Below are 28,000 nucleotides of genomic sequence, written 5' to 3' on the forward strand. Positions count from 1 at the left end.
AAAAAAGAACAGGAGGACTTGTGGCACCTTAGAGACTAACAAATTTATTTGAGCATAAGCTTTCCTGAGCTACAGCTCACTTCATCTTTTTGCGGATACAGACTAACACGGCTGCTACTCTGATACCTGACCAAAGACATTCTCCTACTCCTTCCTATCTCCCAAGCAGCCATTTTTATTAACCCCCTGAACACCTGGGGGAATAGCAGAGCTGAAGTTTGTCCAGAGAGACCAGGTAATATCCTTACACAGCTCTAGTTGGCATGCCCCTCCCCTCCATCAAGCAGGTGTGTCCTTACAACGAATTGCGTTTTTAGTGGGTATGTCAGGAACCAGATGAAAATACAGCCATCTCTATATCCCATAGGAAGGCTGGAGGGATGTGTGGGTAGAGGAGTTTACCCAGTGCCAGCTAGTCTCCCAACAGAATCATTAAGGACTATTAAATCAATATGCAAAACCACTTCCTTTGAAGATAAATATATATTTCTATCCTTGGAGTTGGCAAAACCCTTAAACAACAACGTTGGCCGTTAGACTGATTTATAGGGTCCCTTGCAATCCCTTTAACCTGCTCGAACAATCCGTACACGGGCTGCACAAAGGAGGGTTAAGCAGGGGGTTTGCCCCTTTGCAATAGCTAAAGACAACCACTGCCCGCCCCCGCGAACACCTGCTGAGCTGAACTGACTCTCAATCCTCATTCACCAGTCCCCCTGGCGATCCCGCTAGAGCAGCCCCCCCGGCCCCGAGCGCCTGCCCATCCCGGGATCCCCACCAAGGCGTTTCTCCGCCGGGGGGGCTCGAGCGGCACGTGGCTGCTCAGCCCGCCTGCGGGCCTTGGGGAAGGACAGCCGGGGGATAAGGGGAGCGGGTTCACGGGGCCGGCAACCTCACAGCCGAGGGCAGCGGGAGGGGCCCCGGCATTTCACTTGCCGGGGAGGGGCCTGCTGATGCCTGAGCGACGCCGACGCGGAAGGAAGGGGGCTCGGGGGGGAAGGGCGCGCCCGCGGGCGGGTCACTGGGGTCCCCAGCAGGGCGCAGCGGCCCGGCGCGCTAGGCGCCGCCCGGCGGGGAAAGGAAGGGGACCGCAGGGGGCACGCGGAGCACCTGGGGGGGGGGGGGAGAGCCCAGCCAGCTCGCGCCGGCGGGGGGAGGAGCCCTCTGCTCGCCGTCGCCCGCGTGCTCCGCACAGGAAGCGGGCGTGGCGGGAAGCGGGGCCTTATGCTCCCGGCCGCGGGACCCCTTCTGAGTGGTGAGTGGCAGGGCCGGGAGCCAATGGGCGCGGACGGGGCGGGCCGGGCCCGGCCGGGAGCGAGGGACCCGGGCTGCGCGCGGGCGGCGGGTGGCGGCGCGCGCCCCGCTGCATGGAGACCATGCCCTGCCACAACCGGCCGTTGGGCGCGGCGGGCGGCCCGCGGCAGCAGGAGGAGCAGCCGGCGGCCGGGGCAGGGGGTGGCTGTGGCAGCACGCGGCTGATCCGCTTCGCGGAGCCCGGCCCCGACAGCAGCCCCAGCCCGGACAGCGGCAGCAACGGGGTCCCACCCCCGGAGCCCGGGCCGCAGCCGCTGCAGATCGGAGCCCAGCTCAAGCTGCTGCCCATGAACGACCAGATCCGCGAGCTGCAGACCATCATCAGGGACAAGTGAGAGCAGGGCCCGGCCGGGGCGGTGGGGAGAGCGGAGACCCCCGGGGGACCGAGGGGTGGGGTGGGGAGGCGAGCGGGCTGTGGAAGAGGACGAATCGGGCTGGCGGAGGGATTGGCCGGGGGGGCGGGCAGGGGGCTGGGGGCAGAAGGGATCGGTTTGAGGAGGCCCAGGCTGGAAGTGGGGGATCAAGAGGGATCGGGCTGGGGGGCCCCAGGCAGCAGGTGGGATGGGGGGGAAGCAGAAGACGGGGGATCAGATGGGGGGGAGCAGGAGGGATTGGGCTGGGGGGGCAGGCAGGAGGCTGGGGGTATATGTGGGGTGCAATTTTATGGAGAGGGAATCAGGCAAAGGTTTAAAGTGTCCTAAGTGACAGGACTTGTCTCAGCAAAGAAGGGCTGTGAGGAGGGCCAGTTCTTGGTAACAACAAGGGTGCGTCTGGCAGCACCGTAGGTGGTCACACAAGGGCCACCACTGTTCAGGCTCCCCACTCTTTCTGAGACCTAGATGCTGCCCAAGCTTTGTGGGCATTTCAAGGGGCGAGGAAGTACAGTGTCTTGGGTTTGATTTTGCTTCTCAGTCTCAGACTCTTGCATTTGTCGGCAGCACCCCTTTGCTAAGTGGGGAGCAGCATGTCAGACTGTGCTGCTGAAGCATGCTCGGTCGGTCTCTGGCTGGCCCTGGGGTAAAACTTGCAGAACTAAGGGTATGTCTACACTATGAAATTAGGTCTAATTTTAGAAGTCGGTTTTTTAGAAATCGTTTTTATATAGTTGATTGTGTGTGTCCCCACACAAATGCTCTAAGTGCACTAACTTGGCAGAGTGCTTCCACAGTACCGAGGCTAGCATTGACTTCCGAAGCGTTGCACTGTGGGTAGCTATTCCACAGTTCCTGCAGTCTCCACCGTCCATTGGAATTCTGGGTTGAGATCCCAATGCCTAATGGGGCAAAAACATTGTCGCGGGTAGTTCTGGGTACATGTCATCACGCCCTCCCTCCCTCCGTGAAATCAACGGCCGACAATCGTTTTGGTGAGGTCTGTCAGGGGCACCTTGAAAACTAATGGAGATTCAGTCCTCCCTGGAATACCCAGGGGGAGGGATAGCTTAGCGGGTTGAGCATTGGCTTGCTAAACCTAGGGTTTTGAGTTCAGTCCTTGAGGGGGCCATTCTGTGTGACAGTTGTTTTTGTTTCTCCTTGATGTAAAGCCACCCCCTTTGTTGATATTAATTCCCTGTAAGCCAACCCTGTAAGCCATGTCATCAGTCGCCCCTGTGTCCGTCAGAGCAATGGCAGGCAATCGTTCCGCGCCTTTTTTCCGTGCAGGCGCCATACCACAGCAAGCATGGAGCCCATTCAGATCGCTTTGGCAGTTAGGAGCACATTAAACACCATATGCATTATCCAGCAGTTTATGCAGCACCAGAACCTGGCAAAGTGAAACCGGGCTAGTAGGCAACGTCAGCGCGGTGACGAGAGTGATGACCAGACCAGAAAATAACCGTTGGGGATGTTGAAATGCATATATGTATCCTTGGGGACCCAGCCTACCCCTTAATGCCATGGCTCATGAAGCCATACACAGGCAGCCTGAACAGTAGTCAGGAGCTGTTCAACTACAGGCTGAGCAAGTGCAGAATGGTGGTAGAATGTGCATTTGGACATTTAAAAGCACGCTGGCGCAGTTTACTGACTCGCTTAGACCTCAGCAAAACCAATATTCCCATTGTTATTACTGCTTGCTGTGCGCTCCACAATACTGTGAGAGTAAGGGGGAGACGTTTATGGCGGGGTGGGAGGTTGAGGCAAATCGCCTGGCAGCTGGTTATGTGCAGCCAGACACCAGGGCGGTTAAAAGAGCACAGGAGGGCGGGGTGCGCATCAGAGAAGCTTTGAAAACCAGTTTCATGACTGGCCAGGCTACGGTGTGAAAGTTCTGTTTGTTTCTCCTTGATGAAACCCCCCACCCCTTGGTTCACTCTACTTCCCTGTAAGCTAACCACCCTCCCCTCCCCCATTCGATCACTGCTTGCAGAGGCAATAAAGTCATTATTGCTTCACATTCATGCATTGTTTATTAATTCATCACACAGATGGGGGGATAACTGCCAAGGTAGCCCGGGAGGAGTGGCGGAGAAGGGAAGCACCGGGTGGGGTGGTGGAGGAGGGAAGGACAAGGCCACACAGCACTTTAAAACTTACTGAATGCCAGCCTTCTGTTGCTTGGACAATCCGCTGGGGTGGTGTGGCTGGCTGGCCGGAGGCCCCTCCACTGTGTTCTTGGGTGTCTGGGTGAGGAGGCTATGGACCTTGAGGAGGAGGGCGGTTGGTTACACAGGGCCTATAGCGGCAGTCTGTGCTCCAGCTGCCTTTTCTGCAGCTCAGCCATACACTGGAGCATATTAGTTTGATCCTCCAGCAGCCTCAGCATTGAATCCTGCCTCCTCTGATCACGCTGCCACCACCTATCATCTTCAGCCCACCACTTACTCTCTTTAGCCCGCCACCTCTCCTCGCATTCATTTTGTGCTTTCCTGCACTCTGACATTGTCTGTCTCCACGCATTCGTCTGTGCTCTGTCAGTGTGGGAGGACAGCATGAGCTCAGAGAACATTTCATCGCGAGTGTGTTTTTTTCGCCTTCTAATCTTCGCTGGCCTCTGGGAAGGAGAAAATCGTGTGATACTTGAAACACATGCAGCTGGTGGAGAAAAAAAAGGGACAGTGGTATTTCAAAAGACATTTTATAGAACAATGGGTACACTCTTTCACGGTAAACCTTGCTGTTAACATTACATACATAGCACATGTGCTTTCGTTCCAAGGTCGCATTTTGCCTCCCCCCACCATGTGGCTAACCCCTCCCCCTTTCCCCTCTCCCCCCAACGCTAACAGCGGGCTGACAGCGGGGAACATTTCAGCCACAGGCAACCAGCCCAGCAGGAATGGGCACCTCTGAATGTCCCCTTAAGAAAAGCACCCTATTTCAACCAGGTGACCATGAATGATATCACTCTCCTGAGGATAACACAGAGAGATAAAGAACGGGTGTTGTTTGAACGCCAGCAAACATGTGCTGCAGTGCTTTGTTCTGCAATGATTCCCGACTATGTGTTACTGGCTTGGTGTGGTAAAGTGTCTTACCATGGTGGACGGAATAAGGCTGCCCTCCCCAGAAACCTTTTGCAAAGGCTTTGGGAGTACATCCAGGAGAGCTTTATGGAGATGTCCCTGGAGGATTTCCGTTCCATCCCCAGACACGTTAACAGACTTTTCCAGTAGCTGTACTGGCTGCGAATGCAGAGCAAATTAATCATTAAACACGCTTGCTTTTAAACCATGTATACTATTTAAAAAGGTACACTCACCAGAGGTCTCTTCTCCGCCTGGCGGGTCCGGGAGGCAGCTTTGGGTGGGTTTGGGGGGTACTGGCTCCAGGTCCAGGGTGAGAAACAGTTCCTGGCTGTTGGGAAAACCGGTTTCTCCGCTTGCTTGCTATGAGCTATCTACAATCTCCTCCTCATCATCATCTACTTCGTCCCCAAAACCTGCTTCCGTATTGCCTCCATCTCCATTGAAGGAGTCAAACAACATGGCTGGGGTAGTGGTGCCTGAACCCCCTAAAATGGCATGCAGCTTGCCATAGAAGCGGCATGTTTGGGGCTCTGACCCAGAGCGGCCGTTTGCCTCTCTGGTTTTCTGGTAGGGTTGCTTCAGCTCCTTAAGTTTCATGCGGCGCTGCTTCGGGTCCCTGTTATGGCCTCTGTTCTTCATGCCCTGGGAGATTTTGACAAATGTTTTGGCATTTCGAAAACTGAAACGGAGTTCTGATAGCACGGATTCCTCTCCCCATACAACGATCAGATCCCATACCTCCCGTTCAGTCCATGTTGGAGCTCTTTTGCGATTCTGGGACTCCATCATGGTCACCTCTGCTGATGAGCTCTGCATGGTCACCTCTGCTGATGAGCTCTGCACTCACCTGCAGCTTGCCACGCTGGCCAAACAGCAAATGAGATTCAAAAATTGGCGGGCCTTTTCCTGTCTACCTGGCTAGTGCATCTGAGTTGAGAGTGCTATCCAGAGCTGTCACAATAGAGCACTCTGGGATAGCTCCCGGAGGCCAATACCATCAAATTGTGTCCACACTACCCCAAATTCGACCCGGCAAGGCTGATTTCAGCGCTAATTCCCTTGTCGGGGGTGGAGTAAAGAAATCGATTTTAAGAGCCCTTTAAGTCGAAAAAAAGGGCTTGGTCGTGTGGATGGGTGCAGGGTTAAATCGATTTAACGCTGCTAAATTTGACCTCAACTCCTAGTGTAGACTAGGGCTAAGTCTAAGAGCCAGGGTCAACTGACTCAGCCTCATGGCATTCAGGCTGTGGGGCTAAATTGTGGTGTAGACCTCTGTTTCAATATTATTTATGCTAAAGAAATGAATCCTGTGACTTTAAAGCTTCCTGTAATATTTTTTCACTCCTTAGTTTGAGTCTTTTGCCACCCACGCTTGGCCTTGGCAGGTTCAGAGCTGATTGGAGCATTTGAGACAAGAGAACATAAGACCTTGTGGTAATAAGCTGCTGCTTCCTTTCTCTAGAGCAGTGTTTCTCACCCTTTTTGATACCAGGGACCGGCTTGCTGCCTTCCTAAACTGTGTCAGGTAGATCTCAGGGACCACTGGTTGAGAAACACTTTTCTAGAGAACATCAAGATGTGATATGGAAATAGTGGTGGTGAAACTTAACTACTCTTTGGATTTTTTATATAGTGCACAGAATGAAAAGTCTGTGTGGAGCCATAAATAGAAGCTGGGGAAGGTATGGGGCACCAGCGTGTGCCCTGTTGCATTTGTTGGAAATTGGTCACATGGGATACACCCACATGGTCTATTTGTAGTTGCAAGCCAACTGTCTTGATTCTGATGCAGTCTCTTATGTCCAGGCTTGTTTAAATTTTGTGCATGACAAAGACAGAAAGTAGTCAAAAACAATGCACGCTTTCTTTCACCCACTTCATCTGTCTTGTTCCTGGTCTCCCCACTCCTGGGACACGTGTTGATCCAACCAGGTTTTTTCGCTGTTTTGGAGTCAGACAACACCACTCCTTAACTAACAGATGTAGTGCAAGATCCTGCTCATTTCTGCCTGGAACAGAGTCCCTTTATTTCTTCAGGTCTCCCAACTCAGAACAAGAAGCTGGGACTGGGAACAGAAACATGTTATTAGGAGTTGTGCAGGACATGACCAGTAAGTCACTAGTTTGGCTAAAGAAGTGACTTTAAAATAGATCTGCTGCCAGATCATTCCTATTCATAGTTTGATTGAGACTAGAAGTTACCTCTCACGCATATAGTAAACATGAAATCATGACTAACTACCCAATTTTTATAGTTCTAGTCTCTTGTTATTTTCCTTCTTCTTTTCTTTTTTAATAGTACCCTAAAAGCAGGAAGGAATCCTCACAGGTAGAAAGACCTAGTGTTTGTAAAAAAAAAAAAACCCTGTCTTTATACTTCTAGTTACAACATGTTAAAAGAGGCTTACACTTTCCTTAATTCAGAGTCAATTATTCTTCTTGTCTCACTGCTAAGACTTGTGCTGTAGCTTTCATAGTGTCTGCCTCCTTGCTGTATTATGACTCTGCTTTCTGCTTTTGGATGTACATGCTAAAATGCATAGTATGTGGTGAGGAGCTATATACGTACAGAGAATAGAAAGCAGTACTACATTGGTCCTGTGCTTTGGAGCAGGAAGAACCATTGCTCACTGGCTATGATGTCAGATTTATTGTAGAAGCATCCATTGGTGCCACTGTGCCATTCGATAGGTCAGTAGTTTCATTACAATCCCCACTTCTCTGGCACTTAGATTGCTTTTCAAATTCCTGCTGCTTTGAACCCCCACATTCATTCCTTTGATCAAGGAGAGCCTCCTTTTTTGTAAGCTTGGCTGTTTAAAGAAAAATCAAGTTTTTAAGACACTAAATCAGTGTGAGGTATATGTTGCAGCCTCACCTGTTAACCAAATATTTAAATAAAGCATGTAAGAATACCAAGAAGAGGCTAAAGCAGCACATGACTTGGAGTTCCAGTTAGGTTCTGCTATTGACTTGCAATGACTGTGACTGAACAGGAGAAGGGAGCAATACAGATATGACTAACATTTCCTTTTTCCCTAGTAGCTAATAGATGTAAACTTACCAGAGCAAGAAAGGGAATAGAGAAAGTTCCTGAGTGCTGGATTTCCCAGAAAGCAATTGTGAAAGAGAAGAAGAATGGAATGAGGCTGCCTCTGGAACAACTTTAAGGGAGAGGGCTGCCTTTGATCGTCTTCTCCGGGTTATAGAAGTTCGTGAGCAGCAGCATGAAGCAGACAAGACGCTTGCCAGTTTCCTGGGTGTTATTCAGACAGGGTTGGGCAGCCGTGAAACTGTCAACACTTGTGAGATTCTCTTTGTTGCTGACTGGGAAGCAGGCTATTGCAGCAGTTGCCACCAGGCACTACCAGTGGCCTTCCCTGGTCTTTTGTATCTGCCTTTGGTTGGGTCATTGACAGTAGGTGTTGTGTAAAATTTTCAAGCAATGGTTTAAATCATCCATATCCGTACAATACTTCACCTCTCCAGGACACTGTATGCATTAAGAAAAGGAGTACTTGTGGCACCTTAGAGACTAACCAATTTATTTGAGCATAAGCTTTCATGAGCTACAGCTCACTTCATCGGATGCATACTGTGGAAAGTGTAGAAGATCTTTCTATATACACACAAAGCATGAAAAAATACCTCTTCCCACCCCAGTCTCCTGCTGGTAATAGCTTATCTAAAGTGATCAATCTCCTTACAATGTGTATGATAATCAAGGTGGGCCATTTCCAGCACAAATCCAGGGTTTAACAAGAACGTCGGGGGAGGGGGAGTAAGAAAAAAACAAGGGGAAATAGGTTACCTTGCATAATGACTTAGCCACTCCCAGTCTCTATTCAAGCCCAAGCTAATTGTATCCCATTTGCAAATGAATTCCAATTCAACAGTTTCTCGCTGGAGACTGGATTTGAAGTTTTTTTTGTTGTAATATCGCAACTTTCATGTCTGTAATCGCGTGACCATAGAGATTGAAGTGTTCTCCGACTGGTTTATGAATGTTATAATTCTTGACATCTGATTTATGTCCATTTATTTTTTTATGTAGAGACTGTCCCGTTTGACCAATGTACATAGCAGAGGGGCATTGCTGGCACATGATGGCATATATCCATAACCTCAGCCATGCGGAACACAATGCCATCCACAGCCTCAGAAACAACTCTGACATCATAATCAAAAAGGCTGACAAAGGAGGTGCTGTTGTCATCATGAATAGGTCGGAATATGAACAAGAGGCTGCTCGGCAGCTCTCTAACACCACTTTCTACAAGCCATTACCCTCTGATCCCACTGAGAGTTACCAAAAGAAACTACAGCATTTGCTCAAGAAACTCCCTGAAAAAGCACAAGATCAAATCCGCACAGACACACCCCTGGAACCCCGACCTGGGATATTCTATCTACTACCCAAGATCCATAAACCTGGAAATCCTGGGTGCCCCATCATCTCAGGCATTGGCACCCTGACAGCAGGATTGTCTGGCTATGTAGACTCCCTCCTGAGGCCCTACGCTACAGCGCTCCCAGCTACCTTGGAGACACCACTGACTTTCTGAGGAAACTACAATCCATCGCTGATCTTCCTGATAACACCATCCTGGCCACTATGGATGTAGAAGCCCTCTACACCAACATTCCACACAAAGATGGACTACGAGCCGTCAAGAACACTATCCCCGATAATGTCACAGCTAACCTGGTGGCTGAACTTTGTGACTTTGTCCTTACCCATAACTATTTTACATTTGGGGACAATGTATACCTCCAAATCAGCGGCACTGCTATGGGTACCCGCATGGCCCCACAGTATGCCAACATTTTTATGGCTGACTTAGGACAATGCTTCCTCAGCTCTTGTCCCCTAACGCCCCTACTCTACTTGCGCTATATTGATGATGTCTTCATCATCTGGACCCATGGAAAAGAAGCCCTTGAGGAATTCCACCATGATTTCAACAATTTCCATCCCACCATCAACCTCAACCTGGTCCAGTCCACACAAGAGATCCACTTCCTGGACACTACAGTGCTAATAAGCGATGGTCACATAAACACCACCCTATACCGGAAACCTACTGACTGCTATTCCTACCTACATGCCTCCAGCTTTCACCCTGACCACACGATCCATCGTCTACAGCCAAGCTCTGCGATACAACCGCATTTGCTCCAACCCCTCAGACAGAGACAAACACCTACAAGATCTCTATCAAGCATTCTTATAACTACAATACCCACCTGCGGAAGTGAAGAAACAGATTGATAGAGCCAGAAGAGTTCCCAGAAGTCACCTACTACAGGACAGGCCTAACAAACAAAATAATAGAACGCCACTAGCCGTCACCTTCAGCCCCCAACTAAAACCCCTCCAACGCATTATTAAGGATCTACAACCTATCCTGAAGGATGACCCAACACTCTCACAATTCCTGGGAGACAGGCCAGTCCTTGCCTACAGACAGCCCCCCAACCTGAAGCAAATACTCACCAGCAACCACATACCACACAACAGAACCACTAACCCAGGAACCTATCCTTGCAACAAAGCCCGTTGCCAACTGTGCCCACATATCTATTCAGGGGACACCATCACAGAGCCGAATAGCATCAGCCACACTATCAGAGGCTCGTTCACCTGCACATCCACCAATGTGATATATGCCATCATGTGCCAGCAATGCCCCTCTGCCATGTACATTGGTCAAACTGGACAGTCTCTACGTAAAAGAATAAATGGACACAAATCAGATGTGAAGAATTATAACATTCATAAACCAGTTGGAGAACACTTCAATCTCTCTGGTCACGCAATTACAGACATGAAAGTTGCGATATTACAACAAAAAATCTTCAAATCCAGACTCCAGCGAGAAACTGTTGAATTGGAATTCATTTGCAAATTGGATACAATTAACTTAGGCTTGAATAGAGACTGGGAGTGGCTAAGTCATTATGCAAGGTAGCCTATTTCCCCTTGTTTTTTACTACGCCCCCCCTCAGACCTTCTTGTTAAACCCTGGATTTGTGCCGGAAATGGCCCACCTTGATTATCATACACATTGTAAGGAGAGTGATCACTTTAGATAAGCTATTACCAGCAGGAGAGTGGGGTGGGGGAGGTATTTTTTCATGCTTTGTGTGTATAAAAAGATCTTCTACACTTTCCACAGCATGCATCAGATGAAGTGAGCTGTAGCTAACGAAAGCTTATGCTCAAATAAATTGGTTAGTCTCTAAGGTGCCACAAGTCCTCCTTTTCTTTTTGCAAATACAGACTAACACGGCTGTTACTCTGAAACCTGTATGCATTAAGTAACCTTATCTTCCGTAGTTTAAATTATTTTAAATTAGTGTTTTTCTGTATCTTTTTTCTCTGTGTGCTGAAGAGTAATAGTACCACAGGCACAGAATGCACGGAGCTGCTGCAGTCTCGCTGTACAGGCTGTGGAGGTTCCATAGAGAGCAACTCTGCACATCAGACACACTGCCTGGCAGCTGTCTCCCCTGCAGAGCAGAAAGGGGGCTTTGAGAGTGGGCTGCGGCGAGAGGGAGGATTCAGTTCTGCCTCCCGAACCCATGGTGTTCTCGTGTCCACTCAAAACTTGTTGGTGAGAAGGGTTTCCCCTGTAAAGAGTTTTGAGGCTAGTAAAGGAAAACCGTGTCATTTTTGGAACACAGGGAAATATCCCACTTAGTGGGTGTCTTTCTTGCTGCAAGTAAAAAAGTGTTCAGCTTTTCCAAGTGTATTCAGTAGGACTTTGGGTTTGGCAAGCCTGCAAGCCACTGGCTGATTCTTCCGTTGAGGAGATTTACACATTAGATTCATTGCAAGGCTATGTTATTTTGTTGAGAGGCGGTGGAGACTCATAAATATGGATCACTAAAATATCTACTGCAATGATGACAAGTCTCAGAGCTACACTCGATCCTGAACATGGCATGATGACAAGGCAGCAGAGCTGTAACTGACGCTCTGAGCTTTTCACTAAACATTTACTAGAAAAAAACATTACTGTGTAAGGGGGGAAGACCCAATGCGGCTGTTCAAAAAGGCAAGCAGGCTTTCGCATCTCATTTGTTAACACTTTCACAGGGGAAAAAATGGCAGCAGTTTTATTGTCACATTCCATCTGAGAAAGACAGCTACATTTCAGTGGTGGAGAAAGAGATTCCAGGGTGCAATAATCTTTCATCCAGGAGGATTCTAAAATGTTCACTGCTAAATCACATAGGGGAGAAGGAACAGTTAGGCACAGGGTGACTAGAACTTGCTGTGATGCTCTTTTCTGGGAACGGCATAATTCATCTTGTCTGGTCTTTTTAAGCAACTGTAGTGCTGGAAATCCTCTTAAGAATGGATGCAGCAGGGATAGGCATGGAGCTTTACAGCTAGGACTAGTTCCATGCTGCCAAGAGCTTGGTCTGCTTGATACGGATATCATAATGAGACATCAATAGACAATGCTAGGAAGGAAGGAAAAATTGGCTCACTTACAGGGTATCCAGATCACGTCTTGTTTCAGATCTCTCTCTAGATAGAAAGTAGTATAAAAATGAGCAGATAGCACCACAATTACAAGTCTTAGAGGGGAGGTGTATTTGCTTAGTGCCCCAGAAGACAGATGGTCGAGGCACTGGGACAGTATGAAAAAGCCACAAAGTTGGGAGGGGCAGGATGAGAGAGAAGTGACCAAGATATAGGGCTGAGTGAGGCAGTTTGTGGCTCTTACTCAGGAGCAGGGGTGGGATAGTCTCTTACTCTGACACAGGTTAGTTCCATATTAGCCTGTGGGATCCTGAGGACAGTTGGGGCTAGTGCAGAAGAGGGGCACAGTGGGGCTCTGTGTTTATTCCATGGTGGGAGGTGCTTGGGGAAGTGGGAGCTCACGCAAGTAAGTCTTTCTCCTCTCTCTCCAGGAATCAGGGAAGTTAATGCAATCCTGCATTGCAATAACTATCTGGCATCTGCTGCAAAATATGGTGGGGAAAATCAGGCAAAATCTCAAGACACTTTAAAAAAGCTCTTACCATTGTGGGCTGGGTGGCATTTCATGGGTTCCCCCTTTTAGGATACTTACAAAGCTCTGTATCCGTGGAGTCATGCTATGCTGTGGCGCTCTGGTCAGCGGCATGTGACAAAGCACAGGAGGGCCAAGATTTGGGCCCGTTTGGCAAGTGACTATTCTTGGACAAACCTTGTGTCTGCAAGATGAAGTCTTAAATATATGTATTTTATCACCACAAATAGCCGGTGGGTATTTCTCTCCTTTCTCTTCTGTTTAGGTTCTTCTGCCATCACCAGGGTGTTGTCCTGGCATTGTTTTCAGTACAGCCCCTGAAGCCTAAGGAAGTTAAAGTAATTGGCATTATTACTAGTCCTTCTAATGCCTCATACTGGATAAGATAGCATATGTTAGTCCACCAAATCGTCATTACTGACTTAGTCCACTTCTCTCTCTAGAGCTGTCCATGTTCCTTTTGCTTCCTTTATGTAGCTGTCATTAATATTAACAGGAATTGGGCACGTGTGCAGGAGACTGGGGGATAGGATAGGTTCCATATCACTTCCTCATCTCTACATCCAAGATGTTTTTGCAAACTTGCTCAGTTTTGCAAGCTTTCCAGTGTTTACTTAGAGGTGGTTGCCCACAGTTTAAGTCTAATGGATGTGAATTTTGAACCCTTTAATGGAGAATGTACTTGTGCATTTCAATGTTGGTTATGTGGGAGCACACTGCTGTAGTCTTTTGTTTAAAGCTCTGTACTGGTGAGACTATAAAAATCATCTCACAAAAGTTCATTCATTCATGGCAGGGATAAATTAGATTGAGTGATCTGGAGGCTAAAACCTGTAGTATTGCAATTTGCAATAAAATCAAGTCTAGTGCACCCAAGATCTCTGGTTTCCATAGAAGCAACTTCGTTAGCTTAGATCAGTAGTGTGTCTGTATTGTTTAAAATCCAGACTTAACACGAGGCAGGATTTAAGTGTAGGTATTTAAAGGTTATTGTGGCTTTTGTTTGTGACCATTTTATTGTATTCTACTTAGGCTTTTTATTCCCTGAGGTGTTTAGAGTGAATAATATAGAACTGAAGACAGTAAAGCAGCAGGGTATATGCTCCTCACTGCTGTACAAAGCCGGATGACTCAGCAGTGCATAACACATCAGTGAGATGACTTCACTGCTGGGGGGGGCAGTGGAGGGTGGCATCCCCTGCATGTTCCACTTCTAGCAGGGCAGACACTTAAAATACACTCGATGCCTTAATTCTAGATTTGACAGCAAGAGGAACTTGGCAGTATTGCCTCAATATATTTTCTCTTCTTTGTGATATTGAGTCTACTCCTGAGTCTACTCTCATTTTTGACATCGGGTCACCAGGCCTGAACACAGTTTTCCAGGTGAGGGTGTACCACTGGTCTGCCATATTTTCAGAATTATTCTCTATTCTTATGCAGTCAAACACTGCTTGCTTAGTGAGACCCAGGTCTCCCCCCAAGTCAATATAATTAATGTAATAAGCTATGTGCATCATTTTGAATGTCAACACTGAATTTCATCTGTCATTATGTCACTTAGCTTACCTAGATCCTCTTAGATTCCATGGTATGGAAGAACCTAGATGTGCCATCTGGAAGTTTTGCGATCTCACTGCTCACTCCCCTTTTCCCAATAATTAATACATACCAAAGAACAAAATATCAAAATCTAAAAAAACAAAATATGATTGTAAAATCACAAGAATTATCAGAGGAACACTGTGCAGATTTACCTGAAGCCATTTTAAAAAAAGTTTTGGGTTTCCTTTTAATGCCAGAGAACCAGAAAGTGATTAGTCTGTGTTCACTGCATAATTGAAAGCCAAAAAATAAATAGCAGCGATGTGATAAACTAAATAAACTTATTATTAGTATAAGATTGGTAACATGGGGAAAGAAATTAAGACAAACTGACACTGTCCCTTTAAAAAAAATGTCTTTAATGTGGCAAAGTCACCAGTTGCTCTGGGAATAACCAAGTTTCCTGACTTTCATGCAGGTAAACCCTCAAGTAAAATATTGCAAAAATATGGAGTTTGGTGCCAACATTTCTTTATGGAAATTTAGAGAGAGCTGTAACTAATTGCATGTAGTACTAAGATGTGCTTGTACATGATATTCTGATGGCTTGTTTGGGGTTTTTTAGGGCTGTCAGACAGACAGTTGGATTCTTAGTTCAGCGCTGGAGGCTTGGTACAGCTCCCATTTGATGACAATGCTTCTGGCTATTGACTTGATTGGACGCAGGATATTGAGCACAATGTTTGTAAATTCAAGAAGTGAACACATGATAGTTTGGGTGGCCTGCTAGGATGGAGTGGAAGCAAGATCAGATTTTCCCATGGAAAGCTTACATAGCAATTTTAGGTTTTCATATTCTAATTGCTTTGGGCAAAGCACTGCAAAATGTTAGCCTATAGTAAGAGGCAAGCCTGGCTGTAGCTTTATGTTCCCTGAATATTAGTTACCCACTATCAAGAGATTCCAATTAGTTTTATCCAGTAGAAATTAGTTATGTGGAGAACTCCTGCTATGTACAGTGTACTATCCTTGAATTATTTATCAGTGTTATCGAAGTTATTCCGCAATTTAATTTAGCACTTTTGCTACCTTTTTCAGGACAGCCAGTAGAGGGGACTTCGTGTTTTCTGCTGATCGTCTGGTAGGTGGAGAATTTCTTCTTGTTGTTGCTGTGCTTTGACACTTGTGTTAAACAGGACTTTCATGCTGGAGAGTCATCGGGTGGGAGCGATTTGTGAATGCTGTTTGACAGTAACTTTCTTAATGTCTTTGTATAAGATGCCTTTCATGCCAAAGGATTTCACAAATACCTTCAGCCACCTGTGGAATGCAGCAGCTGTTTTAACAGCACACACTACTATGTTAGAACAGAAGTGAAAAGCTTGTAGGTAATTGAGAATGCTAGGGAAACAGATGTGCCTACCTCAGTTTCCCTGAGTAACACCCATACTCTTGTTAAAAGTGCCATGGGATCTTTAATGGCCTGAACATGGGGTCCTGTTCCATGACTACACGATATTACAAATAAATAATAGTAATAACAATCCAAGAGCCTTTACCTCCACCAGTACATATTAACAGGTCAAAGTGACACTACCAGGGAGCCTACGGTTTTTACTTCAATCTACTAACATGTTAATACTGTGATACAGGCATACAAATTGGATAATCAAATTCATTAAATCATAACCTTTCCAATGATATCTTACATGAGCTATCTATCTTACTTATGCCATATTCATATCATAACCATATTTCTATGAAGAATATGGGGTGTAAAGTCACAGTCTCCAACAAATGTCATTTGTTTCAAACACACATTTGTGACAGTTAATAAAGCAAATAAGGACAATCGTGGAAGATACACACAGGATGTGAAAGACTTATTTCTAGGTCACTTCCATTTCAGTGTTCCAATTTGTCAGGGTTCCCAAAATCTTCTTATACGCAGAGTCAAGATTTGCAAACAATAAAGATAAACCGTACTGAACATTAACAGAACTTGGTTCTCTCCATCAAGGGTGCTTTCTCTACAAGAGTTTCTACCACACTGAGCTCCTTCTGAAAGCACTTTATTTTTTACCCTGCAGAGGGTTCCCATCATGACCTACTCTCAAAGGGGTATTCCTCCCCTATCAAATCACTTCAAAAAAGAAGATGGGTCAAAAATATGTTGCTAAAGTTTTGATAGAAGGGAAACAATGGCTATTGCAAGACAGGCAGGAGAAAACCTTAATTAACCCTAACTTACCCCTGTTGCAGTTCCCCAGTGTGAAAGTCCTCACCCTGGGCCCTCTCATATTTTCCTGGACGTGTTGTGCCCGTCTTAGGGATGTACAAACTACTTCCTCACTGCTGCAGGCTGTAACTTCCCAGTCACTGAGCCAAACTCAGGCTCATGGTGCTGGAGTCCAGTGTTGCTTAACCTGCACATTTACAGATCTAGAGCTGCTGCTCACAGGATTGCCTCTACCTGCTGGTCATACAACAGGCTTGACATTCGTTAGACAGGTATCAGGTCCCTCCTCCTCCTAAGAAGAGGGAAGAAATGGAGAACCCGTGCATAGGATTGTGGGATGTCTTGTTTTGTATATTTTATTGTTTGATTTGTACTTTGGTAGTGCCTAGAGCTCTAGGCAGATTGGGGCTCCATTGTGCTAGGTGCTTTACAAACCTAATAAAAAGCCAGTCCCTGCCCAAATGATAAAATGTAACAGATGGATGAAATAAACAGAGAGGTGGGATTGGATGTGAGCAGAGTTTAGCTTTTTGCCTGCTTGGCACTGGCTGCTAGCAGTCTCTGGGAGGGTCACAGCAGATGAGTCACAGGGAGAGATCTGAAGGCCGATAAATTTAGCAGTGCAGGTTTTTTTCATGCAATTGTTCCCATACGTAATAGTCAGCATGAGAGTGTGTGCAAAGGTGCTATGGGGAGAATGGGACTAATAGGTGGAAAGGCTGGCAGAGGGAAGGTGGCTGTCACTGATGTGCTAATGCATCTGTGAAGGGTGTGTCAGGCAGCTAAAACACGATGGTGAGGACAAATCTGGTGTTTGTAGAAGAGAAGGGGAAGCTAGTGGAGGCACATGGTTAAAATAATGGCCTGAGAAGATGATCTGAGCATTATAAAGACTTGGATTAGAGCTTTGGTGGTGAAATATCAAAACATTGATGTTCGGTCTGAAAAGGTTGAGTAGAGGCTCTTTGAAAAGCCTTGGGAGCAGACCAGGAGCTGCTGGAGAACACTTTCCAGTCTCTTCCACTGAAGAGTTGGAGACACTGGACTCAAACACAAAGTAGAACTCAGGCTATGTCTACACTATTGCGGGATCGGCACTGCTGCGATCGATGCACTGGGGGTCGATTTAGCGAGACTCGACCAAGTACTCCATCAGGAACAAGAGGAGTAAGGTAAGTCAACGAGAAAGTGTCTCCCGTTGACCCAGCGCGGTGTAGACACTGCAGTAAGCGGACATAAGTTACATCGACTCCAGTTACATTATTCACACTGGAGTAGCGTAACTTGGGTCAATTCACCCTGATAGTGTAGACATAACCTAAGTCTCTGAGTGAGCTGTGCTAGCACTGTAAACATGAAATCAGCGTTTGGTGGGTGCCTTCCATACCTGGTCTAGGTAATTTATTTTGCCCCTTTCTGTTCCCGGTCCTAGGCATGTACGTTCAAAGCCTGGTGCATCTTGGTTTAAGAGTACTAAAAGATGCATCTTCCCACAAACAGCACAACCAGATACAAGTGATATTTCCTTCAAGCTGTCAGGATTAGAATGTGCCAGTAAAGAGCAAGAAAGAAAACTTCACTTTAAAAAAGGGAGTAAGTTGGCAGTGACAGCTTCCTGTTAGCTGTAACTACCAAACTAGAGATGGACACACTGGGCCAAATTCACAGGGGATGCCAATGGAGGTGCAGGACTCAGTAGGACCCACTTCCTGATATGCAGTTTGGTGTCATTTATATGCCATGGAGAAAAATGAAAGTATCCATCTTTCCTGACATTTACTTACAGCATCTTGCTAATTGCTTTTCTTGTCTTCTGGCCCCTGGGTGTGTGAATTACACCAACTCTGACCCACTCACTCACTGACATAACCTGTCCATCATCTCTGAATGTGGCCCACTATAAAACTCTGCTCCGAATTGAAATTCTTGTGGTGGTAAGCTTGAGAACACTCATCAACCTTGTCATGCCAATAAAATTACTGAACTTTCTTTGGCGTGACTATAAATCGAAAGGCCTTTGGCACTGACTGCAACTGAAGAACTTCCCTTAAACAGACAGTCTGTCTGCACTGGGAACTGGGTTGAGAGGGAAGGATAGAAAAGATTCCTCTGGTGGGTTTTGCCCTGTTCCTGGAATGAGAACAGTAGAGATGAACCTTATATTTTTTTGGTCAATGGATAAGTTATGTGCTCAGTCCTGTGAGAGATTGCCTCACTTCTATCATTATACAGTGACTTTTGCTTAATACGTTTTCATCTGTGCTTGACTTTGGGTTTTTGTTTTTTTTTTTTTGAGCATTCTGGGCTCTGAATTGCTGGCTCGCTCTACTTTCTAAATCTTTAATACCTGGAGCTCCTTTCATGGGAAATCATCCCTGGGTCAGATTAATACATTTTAAATAACCTTGCCTGGGGTACAGCTACAGAGCTATCATTGGGGGAGGACTAGGGGTTTTCAGGTCACCTGAGGCTGTGGAATTTACTGGCTCTGTCTCCTGTAGAGATTTCCCTGCTGAAATTGGGCCATGTTTGTGAACGTGAAATCTTTTTGCAGAGCATCCCATAATAATGACAACTGATAGGTGTCAAATGGAGGGGTGATGATATTTCTCTATTGATTGATTTGCCTTGGGGAACTTAGCTTTGTGTTTACAGTGCTGAGGGTCAGGCTGTTCTGGGCAGCCCACTGCAGCTCCTGAACGGAGATAGGGATATGAAAATAAACTGGCAAGGGGAAAACCTTGTTGACATGTTCACTGTATGTTGGTAAAACTACTAGAATACAGTACCTTACCTTGATGGGTAAGAAACCTCTCTAAGCTGATGCTTTCCTTTGGTTCTACAGATCAGACTTGTGGTTGAAGAGGGATTAAATCAGCTGCCATATACAGAATGCACAGTGACCACTCCAACAGGTAATTGGGAGTTTACTCCCCAGCTGGTAGGGTTGGCAGTAGAAGCTTCATACTATATGTAAAGTAGAACTTAGAATCCTTGTGAGGCTGACTCAGCTGAACATTCAGGTCAGGCCCCGCTTCCTGACATTTAACAAACCCAAACTTTACTGGCTAATACACTTCAGCAAGACACACAAGAGTTATTTAGTAAGAATTTAAATCAGTCTAGCAAAATGATCATGAAAATGTACCAGTCCAGGTGCCAGATCTGCTTACTTGCCCTTACTGTGATGATGAAAATAACCCTGATGATGTTTTACTTACCCATTAAGGAGAGTTGGGGGGATTTAGGCAAATTCAAGAGGTCTTGCAAAATTCTCTGTGCCTGGTTGCTTTCAACTGGGGACCAGATAGCAGTGATAACAGAGGAGCAGGAAGTTAGTTTCTGCATCATCAGGGAAGCATCTATGTGTTAACACTAGAGAGAATCCATAGGAATCATTTTGGCTTGTTCCTGTTGAAGCCAAATATGGGGTTACAGGCAAGACAGGTTAAACAGGAAACAGTGTAGCATTAGCTAGAATTTGGGAAAGAGGCTTAAAAGTAATACAGATGAACATTGTTTTACTGGTTTAACAGAAGTGTCGCCTTTCTCCTCTGGAACACTGGATTCAAATCCAGTCCACATCGATCAACAGCTGACACCACTTGAAGGCTGTTTGTTAAGTGCCCTCTGTGAAATGAGTTTGCTGTATTCCAAACTGCAGCTGGTAGCTCCTTTGCAGAAGAACGCCCAAGGACTTCTGACTGGGCCATTGCCATGGTTATAGAGCAAACTGTGCCTTAGACCTCTTGAATGTTCCTGTTAGGTGACAGGCCTGGCTTCCTGCAGCTCACTCTGGATGGCACCACATGGACCAACCGCTCTCCGACCAGATCTCTGTGTTCCCAACTGTGTTAATGTGACAGACCCAACAGCACTTGGCACCTATAAGCACTTTAGCTCTCAAACCCTCTTACTAATTAAAGCAACTAAACAGCAGCTTTTCCAAAACAAAGCATTAAGTATTCTTACCCCCAAAGGAACATAGCACCCTGAGCAAAGAGTTAATGCAACAGAGTCCTATACACATCTTCCCTTACCTGTACCATAATCTTTCTTTGCCCGCGTTTGTGAGTAACCCTCATCTCTGGCTGGGAGAAGGAGACTGTCATGCTTGCAGCATGTCTCTTCTGCATCTGTCCTCCCTTGCCAGGATGGCAGCTGTTGCTGACACTCATTGGGCAGCCTCTGGCCACTCACTCAACCCTTCCTCCTGCCCGAGGCTGGCATCTTTAAGGTTTAGCATCTCCTTTGATGCTAGGCTGAGCCTTGGGAAGAGTAACCTTGCTTACCCACTTCCTGGCTTCATTCAGGCTATTTCCCAATAAACAGCTTACCCAGTGTTTCCTCAAGGACATTATTTCAGTTTTTGTTTGCTTCCTTCTGAACAGCCTCTTCTGATTTATCTCCTGGCAGTCAGGCTGGGTAACATCACACAGAGAACCACAGGGGCTTTTGATATTTATAAAAAATATTACACATAATTCCCTCAGTCTCCACAGGTGTAGACTGAACTCTGCACCAGCCTCAGTATTAAGACTGAAGCACAATGCTTGGGCAGGGGAAGCTTGCCCTGCTGTCCAAGCTGTTCTTTGAATAAGTAAAGGACTTTAGCTTCCAGGGCTGTCAGTTGACCCCATCACTCGCATAGTATTTTCCGGTTATTCCTTGCACAAATCAAATAACTCAAGTAGTTTCATATTTCTGGTATCTGTCCACAGCACTGGCCTGTATCCATTGGCTTCTTCTAAAGTTACCATTCAGCTTTATTTTGTATGGCATCCTTCATAAGAAGTGTGCCCAGAATATGAGTTATTAAACTAAAATCCTACAGCAGGGAAGGCTCTCCTCTAAACTCCATGTTACCAGCCCTTTGCCAACTTACATTTTTGTTCCTCTGCCCATCACTTTTTTAGGCCCATAGTATTTGGCACACTATCATACTATTGGTCCACGCAGAGTATGGCATACATCCGTAGCTCCTCTTCATACAGTATGTACTTAGAGAGATGTTAGTTCCATTCATGGGAATATCATTTAAGACTATAACCTAAAGGGGCACCAAATGGGTTAAAAAGGCACAGACTTCCACTGATCATCAGGTCTGTCTTTCCTCCCACAGGGTACAAGTATGAAGGAGTGAAATTTGAGAAGGGAAACTGTGGAGTCAGCATAATGAGAAGTGGTAAGCCATGGTTTCTTAATGCGTCTGTGTTTAAAGCTCTTCTTTAAATCTCTTTACCACCTTGCTTTTAAGAACAGCAACAACCCCTTTTACTCTGATGAACAAAATTCACCAAAGTCCTCCAACTGCCATTCTTCTCTCTTCATAAGTGTCCTGTTTCCAACCAAGCTTACACCCAACCACTATCAAGTAATGTGTTTTATTAAGCCCTTAGGAAATAGAACAGTTGCTGGGGATTTCCTGTGGCTGCTAGAGAAGGGGTTCTAGGTCGAGGACATTCAAATGGAGCAAGGCCTGCCCTTCTTTCCTTGCTTCTAGAAACCCCTATCCTTGTTTCCATTAATTTCCCCCTCCCGACAATTCTCCAAATAAACTGTGGCTACTGGTAGAAATTGTGCACATTCTGGGGAATGCTAGTGGGTTTTTTTGTCTAACTTAATTAGCAGCTTGATAGCAACAGTTCTTAAAGATCTAACAGCAAGAGGCTGAAATCCACTTGATGCAGTGTTTTCTGTCCCCTCTATAGTATCATGATGATGCATCAGTATCTAGAGATTTGCAGATGAGTTTCCATCTCAGTACTCAACGCGGTTTTTCATACTGATTAGGAATGATCAAAATGTTTGTAGGAAACTTTGCTATATTTTAGATTTAGATTTGCTATATCCTTGAAAACCAGCCTTGTGTTAGTGCTTGGGACCAATGAGTGATACTGATCAGGCTAACTTCATTATCTAAGCAGAGTGAAAACATCCAGTTAATAATCTAATGTGATTTTAGTCATTTGGTTTAATAATCTCCTTACCACAGTTAAATATTGAATATCCTTTACTAGTAGTAGCTTGTGGTGCTTTCTTCCTTGATGTGTAACAGGGTTTTTGTTGTTGTTCTTGTTACTAAACTGAAGGAGAGGCAATGGAACAAGGCTTACGGGATTGCTGCAGATCCATCCGAATAGGAAAAATCCTGATACAGAGCGACGAAGAGACTCAGAGAGCCAAAGTGTACTATGCCAAGTTTCCACCAGACATTTACAGGAGAAAAGTTCTTCTCATGTATCCAATACTGAGTGAGTGTCTTAGAGAATTGTTAGTGTTAAATATTGTTTGATTAATCGGTGTTCTGTGTAAAATTCCCTGAATGTCAATGACTACTAGTAGGATTTTAGCTTGCCTTGAGCAACACAGCAGAGAATTTATCAAGTTCGGCTAGAATAAGCCTTAGGGCATGGCTACACTTGCCGACGTAGACGGCTTTGAATTAAACCAGCCTTTGGAGAGCGCAGTAGGGAAAGCACTGCAGTCTGTCCATACTGACAGCTTCAAGCGCACTGGCGTGGCCACATTTGCAGCAGCATTGGGAGTGGTGCATTATGGGCAGCTATCCCAGCATGCAAGTGACTGCAGTGTGCTTTTCAAATGGGGGTGGGGTGGGGTGGAGTGTGACAGGGAGTGTGTTGTATGTATGTGGGGGGAGAGAGAGGGGTTTGGGGGGGCAGTGTGACAGGGAGTGTGTTGTGTGTATGTGGGGGGAGAGAGAGGGGTTTGGGGGGGCAGAGAGCATGTCAGCATGCTGTCTTGTAAGTTCAGACAGCAGCAGACCCCCCCCTCGCCTCTCTCTCTCAGCATTCCACACTAATGGTTGCTTTGTCTCGGAGCAGATAAGCAGCCGGCTGTCAGAAACGGAGCTTTCAAAGGGCATATCTGCATTCCTGTAGTGATTCAAAAACAATGACAAGAGTGGCCACTTGACTTAAGGGGATTATGGGACGTTTCCAGAGGCTGATCAGAGCGCAGTAATGCAACACCTCGTTCACACTGACGCCCGGACATTTCAGTCAAGACGCAGCAAGCGTTAATCTTTTCACCAAGGTGGAGTACCAGGAGCGCTCTACCTGCCTTGCCAGTGCGGATGGGTAGGGAGCTTGGGCGCCCGGGGCTGCTTTAATGTGCTCTAACTCACAAGTGTAGCCAAGTCCTTAGTCAAACTGCATTACTTGTTGAGGCATTATTTTCAAAATACACACGTTGAGGCGATACCTAATGAGGTAAAATAAATGTGGTGCAAATTGCTTGAGTATGACCCACTGTGTATGTGGGGTGGGGGAGAACTGGGGTTTGCTGTAAATTGCTTTTTTAATATATAAATTTTAGTATGTAAGTGTAGAAAAGATTTAGAACTATTATTGCATGCTAAACACTTTAAAATTTCAAATTAATTAAATACTAGTTAACGCTAATTTTACATTTAAAAATTCTATTTAACAGTTTATATTAAATTATTTCAAAATTAAATTAATTAATGCCACCAAAGAGCCTCAGAAGCTGGTAGAGTTTACATCAGGCTGAAGCGAATTTTCTAATACTTAATTCTCCTCCTTCACAAGGAACTCGATTGTCATTTTCTGTTTCAACTGTGATTTCTTGCCAGAGGGACTAACCAAGAGCCAATTGATGTCAATGGACTTTGGGTCAGGCTCTTAATACAAAAAGAAAAGGAGGACATGTGGCACGGTAGAGACTAGCCCATTTATTTAAATTGGTTAGTCTCTACGGTGCCACGCGTCCTCCTTTTCTTTTTGCGAATACAGACTAACACGGCTGCTACTCTGAAACCTGCCCTTAATACAGTATTTTAGTGCCGAGCTGCAGTAGCGTCATCAAGGCACGAAGCTGCCATAGGTAACAGAGTGAGTGGTCTGTTCTGCAGCAGAAAAGGGACATAGTCCGTCTGTTTACTTACACGCTAGTATTGGTGGTACACTAATCCCCTCTGAAGGTGAATTCTGCTTAATCTAGTTCCAAATGACTTGTAAAGTCTTTCTGATAAGGATAGTGTTGTTTTTCCCCTCCTCCCAGGCACTGGCAATACTGTCATTGAAGCTGTAAAAGTTCTTATAGAACATGGCGTTCAACCAAGTGTCATTATCCTACTAAGCCTATTCTCCACACCTCATGGTAAGTTGAAGGAATAGGTTGGGAGCAGGTTATTCATGCAACACAGAACTGTACACAATGAGTAGATTTTAAAAAGAGTTCCAGTGAGCTGATTTAATGTAGTCTTATTTGGGGACTGAAGTGGGAGAAAAGTCATAAATCGAGGAAAGAAATGGATAAAATGTAAACAAAACAACAACAGGTGGTCATGGTAGTTTATAAAATGTGACGTGAAAGACATTGGTTCAATTTGATGTTTTCCTTTCCACTCTGTTAAAGGGCATGTCATATGACTCAATAGCGATCCCTTGTGAATAACAGTGGCATTGACTGGTTAAGAAAGGAATTCAGTCCCATATTACTCTGCTGACTTCTGGGGCTTTGAGAAGGACTTTTGGTTTCTGTTTAGTGGGGTGGGAGGATGGAGAAATTCTAATGCCTGTCAGGGCTACTCGTGAAATTCAAACAGAGACATAGCAGAAAAGAAAAGGAGTACTTGTGGCACCTTAGAGACTAACCAGTTTATTTGAGCATAAGCTTTAGTGAGCTACAGCTCACTTCATCGGATGCATACTGTGGAAAATACAGAAGATTTTTATACACACAAACCATGAAAAAATGGGTGTTATTCTCTACCCCCACCCCACTCTCCTGCTGGTAATAGTTTATCTAAAGTGATCACTCTCCTTACAATGTGTATGATAATCAAGGTGGGCTATTTCCAGCACAAATCCAGGGTTTAACAAGAATGTATGAGGAAGGGTGGGGGTGGGTGTTAGGAAAACAAGGGGAAATAGGCTTAAACAGAGACTGGGAGTGGCTAAGTAATTATGCAAGGTAACCTAAGTTAATTGTATCCAATTTGCAAATGAATTCCAATTCAGCAGTCTCTCGCTGGAGTCTGGATTTGAAGTTTTTCTGTTGTAATATCGCAACTTTCATGTCTGTAATCGCATGACCAGAGAGATGGAAGTGTTTCCCGACTGGTTTGTGAATGTTATAATTCTTGACATCTGATTTGCGTCATTTATTCTTTTACGTAGAGACTGTCTAGTTTGACCAATGTACATGGCAGGCACATGATGGCATATATCACATTGGTAGATGTGCAGGTGAACAAGCCTCCGATAGCGTGGCTGATGTTATTAGTCCCTGTGATGGTGTCCCCTGAATAGATATGTGGGCACAGTTGGCAACAGGCTTTGTTGCAAGGATAGGTTCCTGGGTTAGTGGTTCTGTTGTGTGGTATGTGGTTGCTGGTGAGTATTCGCTTCAGGTTGGGGGGCTGTCTGTAGGCAAGGACTGGCCTGTCTCCCAAGATTTGTGAGCGTGTTGGGTCATCCTTCAGGATAGGTTGTAGATCCTTAATAATGCGTTGGAGGGGTTTAGTTGGGGGCTGAAGGTGACGGCTAGTGGCGTTCTGTTATTTTCTTTGTTAGGCCTGTCCTGTAGTAGGTGACTTCTGGGAACTCTTCTGGCTCTATCAATCTGTTTCTTCACTTCCACGGGTGGGTATTGTAGTTGTAAGAATGCTTGACAGAGATCTTGTAGGTGTTTGTTTCTGTCTGAGGGGTTGGAGCAAATGCGGTTGTATCGCAGAGCTTGGCTGTAGACGATGGATTGTGTGGTGTGGTCAGGGTGAAAGCTGGAGGCATGTAGGTAGGAATAGCGGTCAGTAGGTTTCCGGTCTAGGGTGGTGTTTATGTGACCATCGCTTATTAGCACTGTAGTGTCCAGGAAGTGGATCTCTTGTGTGGACTGGACCAGGCTGAGGTTGATGGTGGGATGGAAATTGTTGAAATCATGGTGGAATTCCTCAAGGGCTTCTTTTCCATGGGTCCAGATGATGAAGACGTCATCAATATAGCGCGAGTAGGGGCGTTAGGGGACAAGAGCTGAGGAAGCGTTGTTCTAAGTCAGCCATAAAAATGTTGGCATACTGTGGGGCCATGCGGGTACCCATAGCAGTGCCGCTGATTTGAAGGTATACATTGTCCCCAAATGTAAAATAGTTATGGGTAAGGACAAAGTCACAAAGTTCAGCCACCAGGTTAGCCGTGACATTATCGGGGATAGTGTTCTTGACGGCTCGTAGTCCATCTTTGTGTGGAATGTTGGTGTAGAGGGCTTCTACATCCATAGTGGCCAGGATGGTGTTATCAGGAAGATCACCGATGGATTGTAGTTTCCTCAGGAAGCCAGTGGTGTCTCCAAGGTAGCTGGGAGTGCTGGTAGCGTAGGGCCTGAGGAGGGAGTCTACATAGCCAGACAATCCTGCTGTCAGGGTGCCAATGCCTGAGATGATGGGGCGCCCAGAATTTCCAGGTTTATGGACCTTGGGTAGTAGATAGAACATCCCAGGTCAGGGTTTCAGGGGTGTGTCTGTGCGATTTTGATCTTGTGCTTTTTCAGGAGTTTCTTGAGCAAATGCTGTAGTTTCTTTTGGTAACTCTCAGTGGGATCAGAGGGTAATGGCTTGTAGAAAGTGGTGTTGGAGAGCTGCCGAGCAGCCTCTTGTTCATATTCCAACCTATTCATGACGACAACAGCACCTCCTTTGTCAGCCTTTTTGATTATGATGTCAGAGTTGTTTCTGAGGCTGTGGATGGCATTGTGTTCTGCACGGCTGAGGTTGTGGGGCAAGTGATGCTGCTTTTCCACAATTTCAGCCCTGCACAAGCCCAGTGTAAATGCAAAAAGTGGATCAAACAGCGGAGGTGAGGTAACTACAGGGGACCAACCTCTGCTCAACTGATTATAAAATCCTGTAGGTGCTGGACTGAACTACAAAGTGTAGTTTCAACTATTTCCTTCTTTCTTCCTTAAAAGGTGCCAAATCTATCATCCAGGAGTTCCCAGAGATCACAATTTTAACTACAGAAGTTCATCCTGTTGCACCAACACACTTTGGACAGAAGTATTTTGGAACGGACTGACACTTAACACAAACTGGTTATGTCAATATGTTGCTGTATATTACAATGGTGTTTTTCTACGTTTTATTATTTGTAGCAGGGCTGGCTGCAGGCATATTTAAAATCTTTATTGGCCAGAGGGGAAAAATATTTGACCTACATTCATTTTGTTTGGTTACTTTCTGAAAATTGAATCAGATACAATAATGAAGAACATTCAATTATTATAAACTAAAGGCTGTTTAATGAGCTTTTGGAAATTGTTACACCCTCAGTGCTTTAACTTATTTATTCTTTCATAACCCTGTTCTATAGCTGTTTGCAATAGCAAAATAAAATCATGCTGTAAAGCATGCAGTGTAGATTTCAT

At 45.6% G+C, this 28,000-nt stretch overlaps 1 protein-coding gene across 2 annotated transcripts; it reads left to right on the top strand.

Annotated features, from left to right (window-relative positions):
- Nucleotides 1-1,293: 1,293 nt before the first annotated feature.
- Nucleotides 1,294-27,999, top strand: UPRT (uracil phosphoribosyltransferase homolog). Of its 2 annotated transcripts, XM_084639562.1 has the most exons (7): nucleotides 1,298-1,645; nucleotides 15,454-15,496; nucleotides 19,440-19,509; nucleotides 21,717-21,779; nucleotides 22,687-22,848; nucleotides 24,638-24,736; nucleotides 27,545-27,999. In XM_084639562.1, exons 1-7 carry the CDS (start codon nucleotides 1,368-1,370, stop codon nucleotides 27,649-27,651), a joined length of 822 nt encoding a protein of 273 aa, XP_084495688.1. In that variant the 5' UTR covers nucleotides 1,298-1,367; the 3' UTR covers nucleotides 27,652-27,999. The 2 variants fall into 2 exon arrangements, with proteins under 2 accessions (XP_084495689.1, XP_084495688.1); XM_084639563.1 differs by lacking the exon at nucleotides 24,638-24,736 and having other exon boundaries at nucleotides 1,294-1,645.
- Nucleotide 28,000: the final 1 nt, after the last annotated feature.

This window comes from Lepidochelys olivacea, assembly GCF_965140295.1.
Source record: "Lepidochelys olivacea isolate rLepOli2 genome assembly, chromosome: 9".
Lineage (NCBI taxonomy): Eukaryota > Metazoa > Chordata > Testudines > Cheloniidae > Lepidochelys > Lepidochelys olivacea.

Excerpts from the sequence above, each read along its gene's own strand:
- UPRT (XM_084639562.1), top strand. The coding sequence starts at position 1,368 with ATGGAGACCATGCCCTGCCACAACCGGCCGTTGGGCGCGGCGGGCGGC. Across the intron at positions 21,780-22,686 it reads AGTCAGCATAATGAGAAGTG|GAGAGGCAATGGAACAAGGC; the intron begins GTAAGCCATGGT and ends ACTAAACTGAAG. Across the intron at positions 22,849-24,637 it reads TCTCATGTATCCAATACTGA|GCACTGGCAATACTGTCATT; the intron begins GTGAGTGTCTTA and ends CCCTCCTCCCAG.